General features: G+C 41.2%; 2 protein-coding genes across 2 annotated transcripts in view; one reads left to right on the top strand and one right to left on the bottom strand.

The window, feature by feature from the left end:
* Positions 1 to 13,832, top strand: part of LOC106812689 (FK506-binding protein 15-like) — a gene marked incomplete in the record, with an annotated part of 37,562 nt that extends 23,730 nt beyond the window's left edge. The window contains 18 exon segments of the mRNA XM_014816658.1: positions 2,098 to 2,240; positions 2,519 to 2,608; positions 2,795 to 2,914; positions 3,286 to 3,380; positions 3,729 to 3,831; positions 4,271 to 4,442; positions 4,862 to 4,998; positions 5,249 to 5,332; positions 5,788 to 5,805; positions 7,917 to 7,988; positions 8,176 to 8,328; positions 8,475 to 8,558; positions 8,771 to 8,899; positions 9,462 to 9,569; positions 9,722 to 11,238; positions 11,338 to 11,484; positions 12,030 to 12,213; positions 12,943 to 13,832. Of these exon segments, the coding sequence (XP_014672144.1) occupies positions 2,098 to 2,240; positions 2,519 to 2,608; positions 2,795 to 2,914; positions 3,286 to 3,380; positions 3,729 to 3,831; positions 4,271 to 4,442; positions 4,862 to 4,998; positions 5,249 to 5,332; positions 5,788 to 5,805; positions 7,917 to 7,988; positions 8,176 to 8,328; positions 8,475 to 8,558; positions 8,771 to 8,899; positions 9,462 to 9,569; positions 9,722 to 11,238; positions 11,338 to 11,484; positions 12,030 to 12,213; positions 12,943 to 13,026 (3,440 nt within the window).
* A 445-nt stretch (positions 13,833 to 14,277) lies between these two features.
* LOC106807899 (protein TEX261-like) lies at positions 14,278 to 17,906 on the bottom strand. The gene is made up of 6 exons (XM_014810442.1): positions 17,897 to 17,906; positions 17,648 to 17,727; positions 17,016 to 17,172; positions 16,706 to 16,773; positions 16,445 to 16,562; positions 14,278 to 16,003 (listed from the first exon to the last, which is right to left on the bottom strand). Exons 1-6 carry the CDS (start codon positions 17,904 to 17,906, stop codon positions 15,885 to 15,887), a joined length of 552 nt encoding a protein of 183 aa, XP_014665928.1. The 3' UTR covers positions 14,278 to 15,884.
* Between the last annotated feature and the right edge of the window lie 2,399 nt (positions 17,907 to 20,305).

Here is a 20,305-nt window from a genome sequence, read left to right as displayed (position 1 = left end):
TAGTAAGCAAAGCACAACTTGAAAAATAACCATACCATCATTACCATGATAATAATTCTTGATTCCTGTCTGTCATCGCGTTACTGACCCTCTGCCATGGTAATGCATGTCGTGGTGTAAATGAAATGAATAGAATGTGATGGTTTCTATCGAGTTGAAATGAATAAAAACAATGTATCGAATGTAATTTGTTGACGATTCTATACACACATGAATCTATACTGTGCTGAGCGAATCTTAAATGATCTCAATTAGAGTCAGTGCATCAAATTAGAAAAGTAGACAAAATCATGCATGTGAAAACGCTAGCTCTGTCAAGCCTAAAATACTCCCTAAAAAAAGAGCGAGACTCTTTTTTCAAACAAAACAAAAAAAGCAGCTCCGAAAAAAACATTTAATTTTTAGGCTGCTACAGACCACAGTATTTCTTATTTATTCATTTAAAAGCAAAAGGATTGTAATATCTTATAAACGACATATATGGATAAATTTGCCCTAAAATGAATATCGTTCGGTTAAATAGCATTTAGGTATAAATATAATTGCACTTTTGTGATTAGCCCTCGGTCATTTACCTGCAAAATAAAAATGCAAATACGCAACTTTTTCAGGGTGGCAGCACGGTCGCGGGTGTCATGGCGCCGTTCAAATTTCGTAGCGCTGTGTAAATAATTAATTAAGTATCTGGTGACAAATACATGTAGGTATAGACGATTTGTTATACAGTAAGTACAGTTGTATGCAGTAAAATCCTAGAGGCTACTGTCCCTTTAAGCATTTCAGTGTCTGCGCCTACGGTCAACGATAACTCAAGAACCGTTTGACCCACATGTTTCAAATTTCATGCAGTTGTTACTCCTATGGGAGAGATTTGAACGTCCTATTTTGAAGCACGCCAGTCGACGTACTTTCGAGCCACGCCCACATTTTGGCAAAACTGAAAATGGCCATCTAGATTCATTTCCTTTTTGTTAAAGGGATAGTAGACTCTAGGATTTTTCTGCATTCAACTGTACTTACTGTATAACAAATCGTCTATACCCACACGTATTTGTTACCAGATACCTAATTTAATTGCTATAATTAATTACACATCAACGCTACGAAATTTGAACGGCGCCATGGCACCCGCGACCGTGCTGCCACCCCGAAAAAGTTGCGTATTTGACAACTTATTTTGCACGTTACAGACCGAGGGCTAATCACAAAAGTGCGATTATATTTATACCTAAATGCTATTTAACCGAACGATATTCATTTTAGGGCAAATTTATCCATATTATAACTGAAACTATATGTCGTTTATAAGATATTACAATCCTTTTGCTTTTAAATGAATAAATAAGAAACACCCTCGGTCTGTAGCCCTTGGCTGAAAAGTGGTTTTGCGCAACTTATCAGATCGTGCGCTTTGAGTGGCGTCACCGTCGTTGTAATCAAACTGTAGTCATTATTTTTTAAACATTTTTGAATAATATTTCTAATGGTGATTGAACCATGAAACTTTTTATGTAGCGTAATTTTAACCTAAATTAACTGAAAATAACCTTGAAACCTAGAGTAAACGATCCCTTTAAATTTACCTACCTACCTACCTACCTAATCATACCTACGTGTAATATTGTGTTTTAGATTCTCTGTACGGTAATTTGACTGGAATACTTTATTGCTTTTATTTGCGCGATAATCAAAAACCAAAATGGCGATCATTTAGGCGTAGCGCCATCTTTCGCCCACATTTCAGACTTTCAGATCTGAAACATTTATTTTTGCATCAAAACTAACCCTGAAACAAAACAGTGAAATGTCTATTAGTATAAAACAGGGAATAAAAACATTTGATCACATTTCGGTCCGTCATAAATGAAACACTTACCAAATTTTAACTATCATCTCCCTCTTCTATCACACCCAAGGTGAGCTATAGTGTCATTGATACTTTCATTACTTATATAATATATAATATTATTATAATATATAAATAATATTATGTGTGTGTATATATATGCAATCAATATGTAATAATTTGGGTTGAAGTAAAATCTGTCATGTATGGTTGTGACTAATGTGATCTACGACTGTGTCTTCTGTCACCAGCCCCTGCCAGCCTACCGCCCCATCAGAGCATGTCTGTGTACCAGCCGGCTGCTATGCCTATGGCAACCCTACAAGGCTTCCCTTACTATGCTCAGCCTCCACCTGCATCTTCTCCAGCAGCAAGCTCAGACACTAGTCTCCAGGTAGGAGTGGTATTACAGCTACAGGTTACAGTATGTGCTGGCCCAATGCAGCATGGTACAAGTTGTTATTGCCATCTAATGTACTAGAGTAGTTTTATTCACTCCATGAGAATAAGTATATGGCTGATGATCATAGTAGAATATATCACACATTGTATGAATTGCTGACTAGTGTTCAAAGCTGTTTCAGCGTGGGTATGTCTGGGGTGTAGTTTGCTGCTTCGGTCGCATGGTACCACTGTGCTGATGGCCTGATGCTGGCAATTTCCTGCTTGCAGACGTTTATGATGGAGAGCAGGCAACAGAGCACAGAAGTCAGACTTTCCCTCAGCAAGCTACAGGACAGAGTGGACCAGATCACTGCAAAGGTGACCTCAATACTAGCATCGTACTATCTCTGGGTCTGCAGGTGCATATAGTGACACTATACTGCCCGTTTAAATGCTTATCGCATTGTACTGTTTATTACGTAATTACAATAAAACTATAAGATTAATAGCAGCAGTGATGACATTGTACTAGAAGAATGATGACTGCTTTGTTATTGATGACAGATAGAAAAGCTTCCCACTTCTAGCCCACAAGGTGGTCAGGTTGCTCTGCCTGCATTTGGGTCAGCCATGCCAAGCATGGACACGGCAATACTCATGAATAGCGTACAGAAGATTGTACAGGTATTAGTAATGTTAAAATAATATCTCAGATCTTTGGTGGGCATGTTTGCGGCTACATCTAAGTCAATGAATATATCTGACTCGCAGCATTTCATCTCTGTCCAACGATGTATCACCATAACTGTAACAGGGTGTGATATTTACAGTAGTCGAATACTATATAAACTATTATAAGATTTATTCACAGATGAGAGGATGCCAGATATATTAAGTGTACTATGGTGACAAATTACCAGATAACAAAATCTAGTTATCTATACTATGCTTACTGGGTAAGGAAGGTTGTATAGTAGGTAAAGGAATATAATAGCCTACCTTATTACAATAGCAGTTGTTTGAAGAAGCTCAGTGTGTACCGTTGTTGCCTCCAGGAGAACGAAAAGCATAAAGCAGAGATTGTAGAGAAGAATGCTAAGCTGGAGAAACAGAATGAAAAGATAGCGGAACTATTGGATAAAAACCAACGGTCAGTCATATTACTGTTACCTAGTGTTTAGAAACTGGCTTGACTAACAATAAATATCAGGAGATGGGAATGATCTAGGGAGCATTGGTGGTTTGCTACAAAAAGAATGGTCATTTTTCAAGGGGTGGACAGGCTCTACTAGTCATGTCTCCATGCTATTATTCACACCTGCAAGTAGACAACTGAGCATGTCACAGTGATGTGCTATGCATACAGTCACACAACTGACTGATTGATTGCACAGTGATTTCTGTCACATACTGTCACACAACTGCATGCTTGCTGGCATGTCACCATGATGTGCTACACACACACGCTCATCCCTGGTAGTTGCATTAAACTTTACAGGTTCATGGAAAACAGTAACACGTGGATGGAACAGAGACATGATATATTTAAGAGCAGCTCTGAGCAGTCACAGGTCCAACTTATCACACTACAGCAGGAAAAGGTGAGTGCACAAACAGGAGCTTGATGCATAATTTTTCATTGTCGAATCAAACTAATCTTGAGTGTTCATTTCGCTCATGAGACATGTTTTCACGGTTTCGGTTGCAGTGTAAATCTGTATGATTACTCACATAATTTACCTATTTGCCTTGCATGATTAACAGATCTAGCCAATCGGTCGTCATAGGCAATTCTAAAATCAGTGCTTGGCCACAAAGTGCTACTTGATGTACATTTTGGCGTGCAAACATTAAAAATGTCTACAAACTAAGTGAGCTTGACTAACCTAGCAACAATATCCAACTGGGTGGCCATGCTCAGATGGCCCAGTCAGTTATAGGTGGTCATAGAGAGTTAGAATATTTTTAGCACTTGAGTTATACACCTCAGCTGAAGTGCTACTCTCCACGGCGCTTTCTCTTTTAACGCCTACCATTCAGATTATGATGGGTGGTGAGCTGGCAGTCGCAGAGTCCAAGGTCACAGCTCTGCAGAGCCAACTTTCTGCTGAGCAGGAAAAGGCTGTAGCGTTGACAGGGCAACTAGCCGCATACTGTGCTGATGCAGTCAAGCAGCGTGAGGAGGCAACCCATCTGAAAGCCATGATGTCAGGTGGGTGTGATTTTGTCGTGTCAATCACACATGCCGAACAGATCACTGGTGCCTGAGTTGTAACCTCGTAACCTCGTAAATATTAGTCATCAAAGTCTACTAGTCTCATCAAAGGGACTATATCGAAGACGGAAAGAGACAATTTTGATCAAATAGACAGATCAATACTGTGGATCGCAGTAGAAAAGCCTCGTTTGCAACTAACTAAAGAGGAAGGGAGAGAATTCCAATATGGAATGGCAGAGACAAAGAAGCTAATTACCTTGAAGGGTTCATTTGAATATGACGTGTGTCGAAAGTTTTCTGCATACTCTCCTCATCCTATACATTGTACATAATTTGTTGTGTCGGCTGCATACAGATAATACTAACGTTGATATATCCTAACTGCTCATGATGCTTTTTTTGCATTTGTGCAGAGAAGGAGCAAAAGCTTGCTTCCCTCAGCCAGTTGCTCTGTGAAGAGGAGGTGAGGAAGAAGGAAGCTGAGCATAAAGTAAAACAGCTAGACAGTGAACTAGACATTCTACGTGAGAAGACGAGGAGTTTAGAAGAGGTATTATTTTATGTAAAACAGATATATGTTGACTCTTTTTGCATCCTAGTGTGCATCGGTGCTTACGAGATAAGCCATTTAGCATTATACATAAGATCTCACCTCAACCCTTAATAATATTGTCAATGTTGCTTTACAGATTTATCATGTCACAGATATGTATATATATATTACATATCACTTTATGATACCTGCTCCGTAAATCATGACACTCTCGTTCCCCTTGCTGACATGGCCCCGTTTTTCTCAGACGCACAATGAGATGGAGGGGAAGTTTTCCTTGGTGACGCAGAATGCAGAAACAGATATATGGGCATTGAAGGCAGAACATGAGGTAAGTGTATGAGCAGAATAGTGTGTCCTATGTATACTGTGGTGTTCGGTAACAGGAACTGTATACATCAAATGTGAATTTGTCTTCAGTCAATATATATCCGAAAATCTCTATCCTACTCTCCCTTTCCCTTTCCCCATTCCTATCCGTCCATCCCCCTTTCTCTCCCTCCATCTTTCCTTATCTCTCCCCCCCCCTCTCCCTCCATCTTTCCTTGTCTCTCTCTCTCCCTCTCTCTAGTTATGAATGAGAGTACTGTGGGTGTTAATAGGCATATAACAGACAGTATAATTAGCTCATTTATCCTTGTACATGAGAGAAATTAGGAAATGAACATCCACAATGTAGACGCGTGTGACATTGCTCTCTGCTTTTCTCTTTCCATGCGCTATGTTGTTTCCTGGTAAATCCGTGCTGCTGATGGTATGTTGTAATTGTTGCTGTGGTTACCGTAGCCCGTTGCCAGCAGCAGTGTAGGTTGAGTCAGATGTAATGGTATCACCTAACCACGCATGTTTCTGCAGTGACATGATCTTCTAACTACTTCACCAACATAACTCACTCATACGTCGCACTGTTTAATAACCATATAACTCGGTATAACTATTCTGTGATGGGTATGAAGTGGTGGATGCCTTTTCGACAAAGATTCTACGCATGAGAAGGCTTCAGAGAACCTTTGCAGATTTTGTAGTCAGACTCCTAATGCTCTATACTTTTATTGTTTCTATAAGTAGCAGCTGTGAATAGTATTGCTGCATGGTGAACAGTATTAAATATTTAGTGTTGATGTATTTAGGGTTGCCTTGTGATCGAAGTGTGTTTAGTGTAACTCTTTGTTTCTGTTGGGAAATTCCCGTGCATTTTGCTGCTAACATAAATGCTGCTCTACTGCTAGTTCATCGTTGGATTCCTTCTTATAAACATATTTAAATGATATATATATATTAGTATAATTTATATACATTTTTTTAAATATTATATTTTTCCCTTTTAACAATATATCCACATTTGCTAAGCTGTGAGGTATATACTCATTTCATATATTGTAAACCTGTATTAATTCATTGTTTGAAATTTATAAACCTATGCTCTGGGAGAAAGTTTAGTAAAATATCTTAAATTGCTAATAATTAGAAACATAGAATTATAGTACTAAAACATTAGCTGATGTTGTAATGATAATTTATCACTTGTATGGTGCTGCAGCCCATGCTCACCTCCCTATAGTATTTTTTTGTAATAAATCGGTTGTTCATTAACATCTACCCATTGTAAACCTTTCCCTGATATATGTATTTACTATAAACAGTCACGCTTAACACTAGTTGCAATACAATATATGTAATCATTGTCAATTACGATGAGTTTTTACACATTACAGTAATGTATGGCATGGACTCCAGCAAATTGCGGGACAGTGCACAAGTGTGCTAGAGCATACTTATACGACTTTATACTGATAACCTTACTTGAAACAAACTGCAATACAGGCTTAACCTACATATCTATGTGTTACATCTAATGGCCCTGTCACACCTTGACGATTTAGCCAGCGTATGCCGACGTATCAAAATTTCTCTAAAACGCTGGCGTACGTCGAATAAGTTATGGGTAAGTTGTGTATAAGTTAAGAGCACGCTGAAGCACGCTGGTATACGTCGTAGTACGGCGAGGTCATCGAAAAATTTTGTGTATGCACAAAATTTTTGCCGTATGCCAGCATATGGCTCATACGTCCCGCATACGCGGGCCATAAGTTGTAGGTAAGTTATGCGATCGTTGACACACGTTCACACACGTTACTTGTAAGTTACTCATGTTAAGTTATCAAGTCGAGATACGTCGAGATAATGTCTAGCGTACCCAAAACTTATTTCTAACCTATGAGTAACGTGCTTTGAACCTATGTGTAACTAATATCGAACTTATCTCCAACGCATATTGACGTATGTAGACGTATTTGACGTGTTCTGGACGACCACAGAACTTACTGAACGTGTTTCTAACTTACAGCTACCGTATAATGGCGTATTGGCAGCGTTTAGGGGAATTGGTATTTAAAAATGGGGTACTGCGACGGTGATGTTGATACTGCGATGTCTAGTGCGGTTATGATTTGAATCGTCGAGCGGCAGCCTTTTTATAGACTACGACACGTGATCGTCGGCGATACGCTGCCGTGCGCTATGCATAAGTTAGACTATCGTTGGGCATAAGTTGTGAACGCCGGCAACACGCTAAGCATTCGTTGGTATAAGTTATCTATAAGTTATCGAAAGGTTCTATGTAAGTTACTAATACGTTATGCATACGTCCAACTCGTTATAAATACGCTATGTATATGCCCAAAATTGAAAAAAACATCGATAGTTCAGCGTATGCCAGCGTTTTAGAGAAATTTTGATACGTCGGCATACGCAGGCTAAATCGTCAAGGTGTGACAGGGCCATAAATACAATACAATTCTGGTAACAATGATGGTAATATGTTCAGACATTCAGTACTGTCACACGTATAGTCGAGTGTATAGTGTCAATATGATATTTCACATATACATTCATGCACATTCCCTCTCTTACAGGAGGAGGCTAGGAAGCTGAGTGAAGCCCTAACAGAAGAGCGAAGGGTGTCAGAGGAGAGCATGAATAAAAGGGTGCGGGATGCGTTTAAATAAGACGCCCAAATTGTATTCCTTCTGTTCTATGAGGGACTGGGATCTAGTATTTGTCATTTATGATTCATTTACATATGTCTTGGTTATCCTCACACAATATAAGATCTTTCAGCTGTGTAATATTTGGCATAATGCTAGCATGAAGACTTTCCTCAATTTTTTACAGCTCGTCAATACAACAGCGACCGTTGTGGAGGAGTGGAAGGTAAAGCTTGCTAGTTGCATGGAAACTGCAAATCAGCAACATAGTGATGAAATAGAGAAGGCAGAAGAGACAAAGACACAGTTGATGAGTGAGCTTGAGGAAGTCAGATTGCAGGTGTGTGTTGTCCCATATTGTGCCCTATATAAATATTATGCTGTTCTTTATATAGGCATATATTATATATGTATATTAGGCTTTTTTAGGAGGTGAAATATGATCTGCACGTTGTTCTCATTAATAGTTGAGTAAACGTCTTCCAGATGGATGCTGAGCGACAGAGACAAGTAGCTCATTCTACTGAGCTTCAGGAAGAGATAGAAGTTATGCAAGTCTGGAAAGACAAAGTATGTAATCATTCTTCCTGCTCGATTATTATTCAATAAAATACGTTAATCGTTTACCAAAAACACAGCAATGTGAGTCCACAAGTTCTTGATCATAGATCCATTTTGTCTGCATGTGTCGGATTTGTTTTTTGTTGGGTAACTAACTAGCAAGCTATGATAAGCTACAACCAGCAAGTTCTATCATCATGTCATCGGTTGGTTCTTTCCAGTATATTGCACTGAGGGAACAGGCAGTTGCAATGAAGTTGGCATACACAGGTAAGATAGAGGAGCTAACGGCAAAGCTGGAAGAGCAGGAGTCCTCCAACCAGGCGCCTAGCACTGACGTAGCTCTTGAAGTGAGAAATGGATGCGTGTGGGTGGCTGGGTGCATTAATGTGGGGGGGGGGGCGGTTGCATGCGTGTGTGCTTGCAGGCGTCTGTGCGTGCGTGTGCATATATGCCTACATGTGTGTGCATGTGTGTTATTTAATTGCATGTGTTCAGAAGTGCCCATAGGTGTGTGATAGTATGTCTGCGTGCATGGGGCATGTTCTAATAAAACAAACGCCTGCATTTACCATTTGTACTTCATTGAAATATTATCAATTGAAATTGAATTTAGATCAGAGAATGAACATGAATTTTACACTGTGCTAAGATCTAGAAGCATGTAAATGTTCACACTATTGTCGTAGATTTCGCTGCTTGCGATTGTTCGAAAATCTTAGAGGATTAGTTGGTGAAAATCTTGAAACTGTCTTGTATATTGGATGGAAACGTCCTTATTTAAAACTAGCTTTAATATTGAATATTAATTTTTTTAATGATGTTATCCTGTGATGGCAGTAAAGGGTCTTGATAGTTATGCTCAGGTGGTAGGCAAATGTCTGGAGCTGAGTAATATGGCTTCATCCATAGGTGAAGCGGGTGATGAGTGCCGTCTACCATGCGGCACGCAGCGAGTTTGAAGAACAGGAGAGCTACAGCGGCGCCGAGGTGCAGTCAGCACTGCTCCGTACCATAAAGGTATCGTGTTGACATTCCACTCACGGTGGCTCAAAGTGCACTGCGATCACAATCATCTTTTGAATCGGAGTGATCGATTTGGGGGAATTTTTCTTGTGCGATCTTTTACAATGTATCACGTTCTCTGTGTGACGTGCAGTATTTATACACAGGAGGTGACCTTGCAACTGCTGAGCCCTGCGGTGAGGGAGAGGTCGGAAAGCGAGGCCATGTCAGAGGGTGAACAGGATTCGCAGCCTCAAATCAGACAAGAGTCACCTTTGACTGAACACAGACAACAGTCGGTTGCCGAGAATGTCACTCGCGAGAGTGCAGCTGAGGAGGCTCCTGAGAGTGAATCGACGGCTAGGGATGCAGAAGCGAGTGACGAATCATTTGAGTTTGTCCAGAAGACTAACGATAGTAGTGACCGCCAGCCAGAACCAGCAGAGTTACCTGTGGTATCGGTGCATGAGGATGACCTGGAACCGCAAGGGCAGGCCAGCAGTATGCTGGGTCCGAATGAAAACCCAGAAGACGCGGAACAGATGGGAGGTGCCCCGGCAAAAGAACCTGTAGTTCAGCTAGGAGAGTATGAGCAACAGACACAGCTAGAACCGCAGCAAATGGGGGTAGAGTGTGAACGACAAGAGCAGGTGGAACCATCTGAAATGCTGGCTGAACAAGAACAATCAGTGCAGGCAGAGGGAGGAGCAGAAGAACATACTAAAGCAAAGATTCCTGTGGAGTCTGGGGAGTCAAACGAAGGTGTTTGTCATGAAGATCATCAACGGGGGCAACCAGAGAGTGCAGCTGTGGATATGTGTGCAAGTGTAGGGGAACTTGAACAGGAGGATGAGGAGGAACAGTGGCAACAGGAACAGCCTGAGGAAGACAGTCTCTCTGCAAGGATCAGGGAGCAAGAGCAGCAACAGGAACAGCCAGAAAACGAGGTGCTTCCTCAACAGATAGTGCCTGATAGAGAAGCTGCAGAGAGGGTTGGGTATGCCGAAGGAGGTGAGCACATAATAGATGAAACATCTGAGACAGAGTCGCTAGAAGCAGAACCTTTGGATGACCTGCATCAGCAACTGACCGTTGATTTCAGAGAGCCTCCAAATACATCCTTTCCAGAGGGCAATGAGTATCTTTCCAATGAATCGAAGAACAGCTCAGCAGTGGGGCAAGAGGAGGTTCCGGCATTAGTGAGAGAGAATGAACCAGCATTAGTGCAAGAGGAAATTCAAGCATTAGTGCAAGAGGAGGTTTCATCATTGGTGCAAGAGGAGGTGCCATCATTGGAGCAAGAGGAAATACCAGCATTGGTGAACGAAAAGGTGCCAGCATTGGTGCAAGAGGAGGTGCCATCATTGGAGCAAGTGGAGGTGCCATCATTGGAGCAAGAGAGGGAGCCAGCATTGGTGCAAGAGGAGATGCCATCATTGGTGAAAGAGGAGGAACCATCATCTGTGCAAGAAGAGATCCCAGCCTTGGTGCAAGAAGAGGAACTGGCAGTGGTTCAAGAGGAGGACCAGCCATTAGAACAGGGGGCCTCAACATTGATGCAGGAGGAGCAGGAGGTAGCCTCATTGCAGCAAGAGGAGGAGGTAGCATTGATGGAGGAGAAGGTCTCCGAGGACCCCAAATCAGTGTCAGGGCAATCAAGATCATCAGAAAAAGCTAGCACAAGGTACATTCATAACAATGGTTCAAGTTACATGAAAGTCAACTAATGTTGTAAAGAGGTCAGTACATCATAAAGGAAATAATGTTTTATGACTAATTGCAGTTTATTCAATGATGATGATGATGATGATGAAGAGGGATGCCGAGTTGGGAAGCCGCCTGCTCAGCTTGTATCGTGTCCTCCCAGTAGAAGCAAGGTAAAACTGTCTGCTAAGAAAACCCCTCCCGAAGGGACTAAAACATCTACAAGGTAATCAGAGATTTAAATATATTATGCCTACTGTTTTGCCATAACTAACAACTAACGAGATTCATAACGTTAAAAAGATGAATCACTTGGGAAAGGGGACTTTGTGTAATGTGATATATTTGACTCCAACTTGCTTGTGTATGCTAAGAGCGTATTCTATGCTAGTAATTGTATTGCTATTGTGTGCTAACAGTGTATGCTAACAGTGGTGCAACCTTTTCACCTTGTCCTTATACAGTTGTTCTGTTCAAGGTCTGAGTTAATGGCTTTGTTGTCTACACGGTTATGAGCAACATGAAAAATAAGCCCATTATGAATATCTGCCACTCATTATAATGAAAAACGATTTTGTCACGTTTCTTTCTGAAAATACGTATGGACAAAAATGGGTTTTAAATAAAGTGGGGTATAATACTGAGATGTAGAGACAGTGGTGTGGTTTCATGTTTTCACTGCAGAGCAACACCAGTTATTCGAGTAATCTAATCATGACTGCACAAATTTTTTTGACGTGGTCCTAACAGGTGCTGCCTTCGCTCTTTCAGCTTATTTGAAGAGGACGATGCCGAGGATGAACAATTTGGAGTCTCTCTGTTTTCGCAGCCGTCGGTTCCTGCCCAACCTTCCAGCCTGCCAGGGCAGCAGGCATCACACACGCCCAAAGACTCTGCCTCACGTCGGCTGGTCGATGAAGCTATGGATAGTGACACGAGCAGCAATGACAGCAGCGTAAGGGATAGTGTGTCATGTAGTACAGTACACAATCTATTATCCGAAACCCTTGGGACCAGACACGTTTCAGAATTCGGAATTTTTCGGATTTCGGAATGGTAGTACAGTACAGGTATACATACCGTATATCCTGCAACTAGCCAGTACTAAAACCCAAGTTTTCAAGGGGCCAAGTGCTGTACCAGTGCAGTACAATATGTATGAGTAATGCGAAACACATTAATATTTCTGCAGTGAACCTTGTGCAGCCAAGCACGAGCTTTGGTGTGCAGCCGACCTCCTCGAAAAAACTTTCGGTTTTCAGAGTTTCAGATAATGGATTGTGTACTGTATATAAACACTCATGTGCCCATAGTTCAGCATCACGTAACCACTTTCAGCTTGCAATCGTATGCCTACTTGTTGGTTATTACAGCCACTCACCTACATGTAATATGTAACCACTCCCATCCAAAGCTTATCACGACTCTCCTACGTGTAGCTTATTACCACTTGCGTGCTAGTAGCATACACTTACCTAGCTTTACATTACAACAACCCACCTCCTGTAGCAACACCCGTGACTAGTAACAGCTCGTCTATCTGTAGCTTATATGTTCCCTGTAGCTGTGCCATGCAACCTTGTTCCTCCTAACCCTCAACCCGTACACCTTTAATACGTGTGCGTGCGTGCGTGCGTGCATGTGCTCGTGTCAGAGCTAAATGTGAGTTTGTCTCGCATCACAGGGTGCAAATGCTGGACGTCCTGTTCCGCCACCACTGTTCGGGGATGACGATGACGACGACAACGACATCGATTGGTTCAAGTGAACTTTGCATTGTAATCATGGTGATCTGTTTGTGGATTGTAACGGGCAGAGAGAGCAGAAAAGAACCCTTATATGAGACCCGATATTCACTCTGCTCAGTATTTAATAGCATTGTAATACTTTTTTTAATATGTGTGAATAACGAACAAAAGAACAATATGGAATACAGGACACGGTGAAAGTGAAGGTGGTACGTCTACCTTAATCAGTCTGCATCGTACAGTTGGTATTGTTGACTTCACACACTGCTCTCAATATAGCAATATGATAACGATTACTGTCATGAGATGTTACATCATATTCGATTTCGCCGTTCACGAAGAACTTGTATCTTAAAATTTATTTGTAATGAAAATACTAGTAAAGTATAAATATATTAACTATCACATATGCAATATATGAGGATCTTGTAACATCTCCTGTAGCCTATACAGGCCTTGCTATTAGAACAATCTAAATGTATTCACAAACACTATTGCTTATATTTGATATATAGGGTCAACAAACGTGGATGCGTCCACTGACATACAAAGCTTTTAAGATATAATCAGGAGTAGATAAAGGGAACCCCTTTATCTACTCCTGATATAATGTTACTGAGTATTAATTAGCCCAATATTTTTGTTTATTGTTATTAATCTAGGATGTGTAAAAGATGTTAAGCTGTTAAAAACTGCCCATTAGCCTGAAAACGTTTGAAATCATGATATTGTGTATGTATATTGTGTTTTTTAAGTTTGACAAATTTTGATAATTGTGATATATTAAAAAAAAGAAATTGACCATTAAAATGAGTATTTTTAAATATAACTGGCTTAGAAATATCTTCCATCCAACATTGTATTTCAACTGTAGAGGGCATCTATAGACAGCAGGCCTGAATAATCATGACACAAAATATTGTAAAATTACTTTACCATGTATATTAAATGTACAAATATGAATCTTGACCTCTTGACCTCGTGACGTGGGCTTTCAAATTCTAAGGAGCTATATATCAAGAACGGAGGGAAGATGATGGTTAGGAACAACCACAGTGGCGATGACTGTGGGTGGGGGCGATGACGAACGACCGTAGTGTAGATATAAATATCTATGGGACGATGACCACAGATTCGGTGTCCAGGCAGGAGGGGACAATTTGCAGGTTGCAGGGAGCAGGGGATTTGATATACAGCCTGACCAAACACACAGACATCATCACAACATGTCTGTATCACTATTGTAAATACAAATACATGTAATCAGTCAATTTTTTTTGGTACAAAATTCTGATATTTTTATTTATTGTTCATCCATCGGCTTCCTATCCTTATCCATTTAATAATGCAGTAAACATGCTTTCTAACCTATATATGCCAAATTCACGTAATGCATCTAGTGCCATAGTACGGGCGATTCTTGTAAGAGCTGACACAAAGGTTGGTTTTCCAGACTAAAATGTTATCAATAAATAATACATCCCAACTGCATACCCTATTCGCGTGTATGTTAAAATCCACTGAATAAGTGGCTAAGAATGATCAATTGATTGTTTTTAGTCGGTGCACAATCTGTATACTGTGACCAGTTGTTCTATTGCCGACTACTTTTACCAGGGTAGCCTAAGAATTTGAAATCTGCCTTGAAATGTTTAAATATAAGCTATCATACTTTTTATCAAGAGCGTATAAAGAAGTGCGTAAAAGCGTAAGAGCGTAAGTAAGAGCGTATTTATAGTAATAACCTTGAATATTGAATACTGACACTATCACATGCGCTTAATTACAAAACACTTTTGATTATGGAAATCAAATAAGATTTTAACTATCATGTGAAAAGATTTTAGGTAAAAACTCGTGTAAACGCATATAACTATAGCATTTAGCTGCTAGTCCTAAATACTTTCCCAACTGTATCTCTGCATAGATTCTCTACATTGTTTAGAGAGTCAGAATGATCATCCAAAATATGTATTCCGATGGCAAATCAAAATGAATAAATTCACCAACACCGAACACCAACAACGCAACCGTTTTACTTATGACAAATATGATGTCATTGCTACACTCAATCACAGATATTCACAAAACAGCACGTACGAATAGATACACATACGTATGGAACCATTTTCCATCATTTCAGTGACTTTGTGACAACAATGATCGAGTGTCTATTATCGATAATCAAGTTGGGTTGAATGCAAATGTGAAATGCATTTCTGATACCTTCATCATACATTTTATAATAAGCATCTAATGTTAATATTACAGATCCTTTTGACAACGTCACGCTGACTGCCAATGCGTTTTAAACATAGCTCATCCAAAACGAAATGGCTAGATTGGGTCACAATTATGAAGTTATCCAAGAGAAGACATAGTGTTATCAATATTTACCAACAGATGGCAGCGATGGCCTAGCCTTGACAAAGTCTACTCACGTAGCATGTTTCAACAGGTTGAATAAGTTACTGGAACCAGCCACCTGTTTTTGGCAGATCCACCTGCTCTAGAGTAGTAATATCTAAAATGGTCACCGATTCAATATTGCATTTGGATTTTGAGAGCCCATATATATATATATATAACTGACATCGCAGTAAGGCATGAGAGGACGTGTGCCGCATGACGACCCTGATCCCTATTGCAAACTCGTGTGAAACAAGCTTAACATATCAAGTTCAGAAATGTTTTATGCATGAAGGTTTTCAATAAGACGACAGCATCATAAATTTTGGCACAAGCCCTGCACACCATACCTTAAAAAACAAATCGATCATCCATGCATGCAAAACCCCTTGAAAGCACAGATTAGCATAGCTGATCAGTCATAGTACATTCCTCACAAGAGAATCCACCTGCTTTGTTCATGTAGCCCTCAGTAGCCTTTCTTTACTCGTTCAGGCAACACAGCGTCTTTAGCATAGTTGAAGAAGGTTAGCAGCCCATAACGTTTGCCCTTGCGGCTGAAGTAACTACTCACGACATCTTGACTATCTGCTGAAAGTCAATGAAAAAGTGTCAGCGTAATTATGAGACGTTTATGAATGTAGAAGTGAATTATCTGGGCAACAATGCGATTATGCACACATTCATACCACGATGGCATATAGCACTCATGGATCTGTAACTTTTGCCTAAGAGATTTTTTTTTCATAAATTCAACAAAATTATATAATCTGAATGCCGAGCACTGTTATCAAGCAATTGCATAGCTAAACATCTATGATCACCACAGCTCGAGTATCAAATATTATATACAAAGGATGTGTCAACAAGAGACATGTAATCACACCAGTCACGATGAACTACACGAACAGTTTACATCGCCATCCTACAGGGCATGCAGACATGATAACATTGAAGTAACGCTCCTGCTAGATCTGTGCTGAAGGTACGGCGGTCATGGGCCACAAACACCATTCTGTGCATACTTACCTGGTTTCTGCAGTGGCGCCCCCTCTCCTATCGTTGGCAATACAAGCTCGTTTGCAGACAAGGAGATGAAGAACGTGAATGGCACAAGCCACTGGCACAATGTGAAGTAGGATAGGATCTACAAAGCAATGGCAACAGTAGATATAGTACACAGTAACACAATGAAAAGATGATAATAATAAAATAACACACTATAAATAATGTAGAATAGTATGAACAAAAGCCATAGCTATAAATTTACAAGTGATTATAAATACATACCTCAGAAAATGGGTAGTATACATCCGAGAAGTGACTAAAAGCCAAATAATGGTTGACACAAATAAACACTGAAACATAGAACAAGTAATGTTAAATGAATAACACATTCATTCTACATACTTGTATAATCGTTCTAGGTAATATTGGTAAATTGGTAAGAAACAATTTGTTGTGGCAGATAAGCTGCACATTTTATTAATACCTGGGTGGATATCATATAAACAATCCTGATTATGACATTCAGCATGAAATCTAAATACAAGCACATTGAAGCTAGCATTACAAATTAAAAATATTTAGTCACTCTCACCAAGTGAACCAATCAGTGCTGGTGACGTCAGTTCCAGGTATGGAAATGTTTGCAGCAACAGTAAGTGGCAAAACTGAGCAGCTATACCACAGATGAGCAGCATCCATGGAAACTCATGCTCAAACACCAACAATCCAACATATATTGCTATTATGCACTGCAAGAAAAGATTAATAATAAAACAATATCAAACAAAACAATATAGGCTACAACAAATAATCTAAACATCAGCATTAGTATGACTGTTTTTTATGCTGATTAAATCCTCTGGTGTTGCCAGTTACCATTTTACAAGCACTAGAGTATGTGAAGCATCATGTTATTTCATTTCACAGGTTTCAGTTTTTGGAAACGCTAGCACCGAGTGTAATGACAGGTCGGCCTACAGAGTTAGTTCTCGCACCAGAATGGTATGAGTTTGTCAAGATTAGTCGTGTTTTCCAGAACTAAGGAGAAATATATATAACTACTATAACTGTTTTAGTTATCGAATGAATAAAAATTCCACAACAAAGGATTTGGATTATGGATTGGATTATTAGAATCACATCAGACACGTGCGGCTACAATGATAATAAGACACTACATCTCATAACCTTACAAAAATGTTTGCAACAGAGGCGGATACTTACAAAAATTGTATATCTGATAACCTTGGCCGTGGTTGTCGTGTATTCTTCTACAAGTTCGGCAAGGTAATATAGTCCAGCCGCTGAAACAAGCAACAGATGGCTATAAGCATATATCCACTGACACAGCTTAGAAAAGTTACACCTATTATATCAGAACTATATCTTATGATGCAGCCTCTGCCAAAATGGAGGATGGCATACACATCGACATGGTACAGGCTGCTACTACAGGTCATTTCACAATTTTACCTGATACCATGTTCTACTGTAGTACTATAGCGTATTTGTGCATGCATGCATGCGTGTGTGCAGTACATGTGTGTGATGTAGGTATATTTGTTAGTGTTACGTGCAATTGTCAATTGATTGCACTGTGCATTCTTAAAATCGTGAGATTGAGCGGCAATCGCGGGTCTCGAGATTGCACAAGGCTCCACAGGTACTTGAAACAAACTCGAGTCGAGTGTTCATTGTTGAGTGTTGTAATATCATAAATATGTACAATGTATTGATATTGTATTTGTAATGTAACTTACAAATGTAAAATACAATGTAAATTGTAAATGTAAATTGTAATTTAACTTGTAAGTTGTAGGGCCCTAACTAGCCACAAGTTCCCTTCTCGCTTAACGGGTGTGAATAAAACCCGGCCCCGGACCCGGACCCGGACCCGGACCCGGAAAACCTGCATAAAACCCGGACCCGGACCCCGGACCCAGACCCGAAAAACCTGCATAAAACCCGGACCCGGACCCGGAAAACCTGCATAAAACCCGGACCCGGACCCCGACTCGTGAATAAAACCCGGACCCGGACCAGAACCTCAAGGCCACGCGTGACGCGGCGGCTTTTGATGTACACGATCGATCGATCGGCCTGCGTAGCACACGCGGCACACATCACACACACACACACTTGAAGCGTGAATAAAACCCGGACCCGAATAATAATAATAATAATAAGGACTGATATATAATCGGTCCGGACTGGTACTAAATGAATCCGTACTGATACACAATGGGTTTTACGCAGATACACGCACGTACACGCGGGTACACGGAGATACACGCACGTACACGCGGGTACACGCACTACACGCAGGTACACACAGCGTACACCGGGTTACACGCACGTGGCACGCAGATACACGCACGTACACGCGGTACACGCAGGTACACGCAGATACACGCACGTACACGCAGTACACGCACGTACACGCGGGTACACGCACGTACACGCACGTACACGCAGATACACGCACGTACACACGGGTTCACGCACGTACACGCAGATGCCGACGGACACGGACCCGAGCCTCAAGGCCACGCGTGATGCGGCGGCTTTTGATGTACACGATCGATCGATCGGCCTGCGTAGCACGCGCGCCACACATCACATACACACACACTTGCAGCGTCAAATAAACGCGTGAATAAAACCCGGACCCGAATAATAATAATATAATAATAAGGACTGATATATATTTGCAGACTGGTACTAGAAGTGATTCGACTGATACAGAATGGGTCCGGACGGTACATAATGAGTGCGCGGACAGGTATAGAATGGTCCGGACGGTACATAATGGTAGTCCGAAGCATATAGAATGGGTCCGACTGATACAAATGAGTCCGGTCGAGTCACCGGACTTATGTAGAATGTGTCCGGACTGGTGTAGAATTGGTCCGGACTTATGTAGAATGTGTCCGGACTGGTGTGAGATGGGTCCGTACTGATACAGCATGGGTCCGGGCTGATGCAGAATGAGTCCGGACTAATGCTGTGCGTCGGATCCGATAATCCGAATCCAATCGGATTCGGATTCGGATCGGATTTACAATTTTTAAAGAATCGGATTCGGATTCAAAATTGTCGTAGGATTCGAATTTGGAGTCGGATTTTCAAAAATGCTGTCAGATTCGGATTGCGTGCGTGTGCACGTACACGTACGTGCGTGCGTATGTAGGTACACGTGCATGCGTGCGTGCGTGCGTGCGTGCGTGCATGCGTGCGTGTGCGTTTGTGCGTTCGTGCGTTTGTGCGTGTGTGCGTGCGTGCGTGTGTGCGTGTGGTCGTACACGTACGTGCATGCGTGTGTGTGTGCATGCGTGCGTGCGTGCATGCGTATGTGTATGCGTGCGTGCATGTGCAGGTACAAGTGCTGTGTGCGTGTGTGTGCGTGCGTGCGTGCGTGCGTGCATGTGCACGTACACGTGCGTCCATGCGTGCGTGGGTGCGTGTGTACGTACCCGTGCTTGCACGCACGCACGCACGTGTACATTAACTCTGCAACTGTTTCACGTGGTAGAAAACGTAGGTACGAACTGTTTCACTTCTCGCAAACGAAGTTCTGTTTATAATACATATATCAGGGTTCTCCCTACGTTGCGCAAACGGGGCGCGTGCGCCCCGTTTGGAAAAACTCCCCCCTGTTTGAATCGTTGCGCCTCGTTTAAATTACCTCCGCCCCGTTTAAATTCCACCACAATAAAAGTTTGCCAGCGCGGGAATCGATCGTGAAGAATTGCCGTTCGATCAGGACATCCGACGCGTGTATTTTTACCGTACCACGCATGCACTGCAGACAGTACACAAGTTAACCTGTCACTAACTGTACACCGACTCGGCTATCTTATATATACAAGAACCCCAAATACC

This window comes from Priapulus caudatus, unplaced genomic scaffold, assembly GCF_000485595.1.
Source record: "Priapulus caudatus unplaced genomic scaffold, Priapulus_caudatus-5.0.1 Scaffold1, whole genome shotgun sequence".
Lineage (NCBI taxonomy): Eukaryota > Metazoa > Priapulida > Priapulimorpha > Priapulimorphida > Priapulidae > Priapulus > Priapulus caudatus.
Note: the sequence above shows the minus strand (reverse complement) of the source record. Positions and strands in the feature narration are given on the sequence as shown.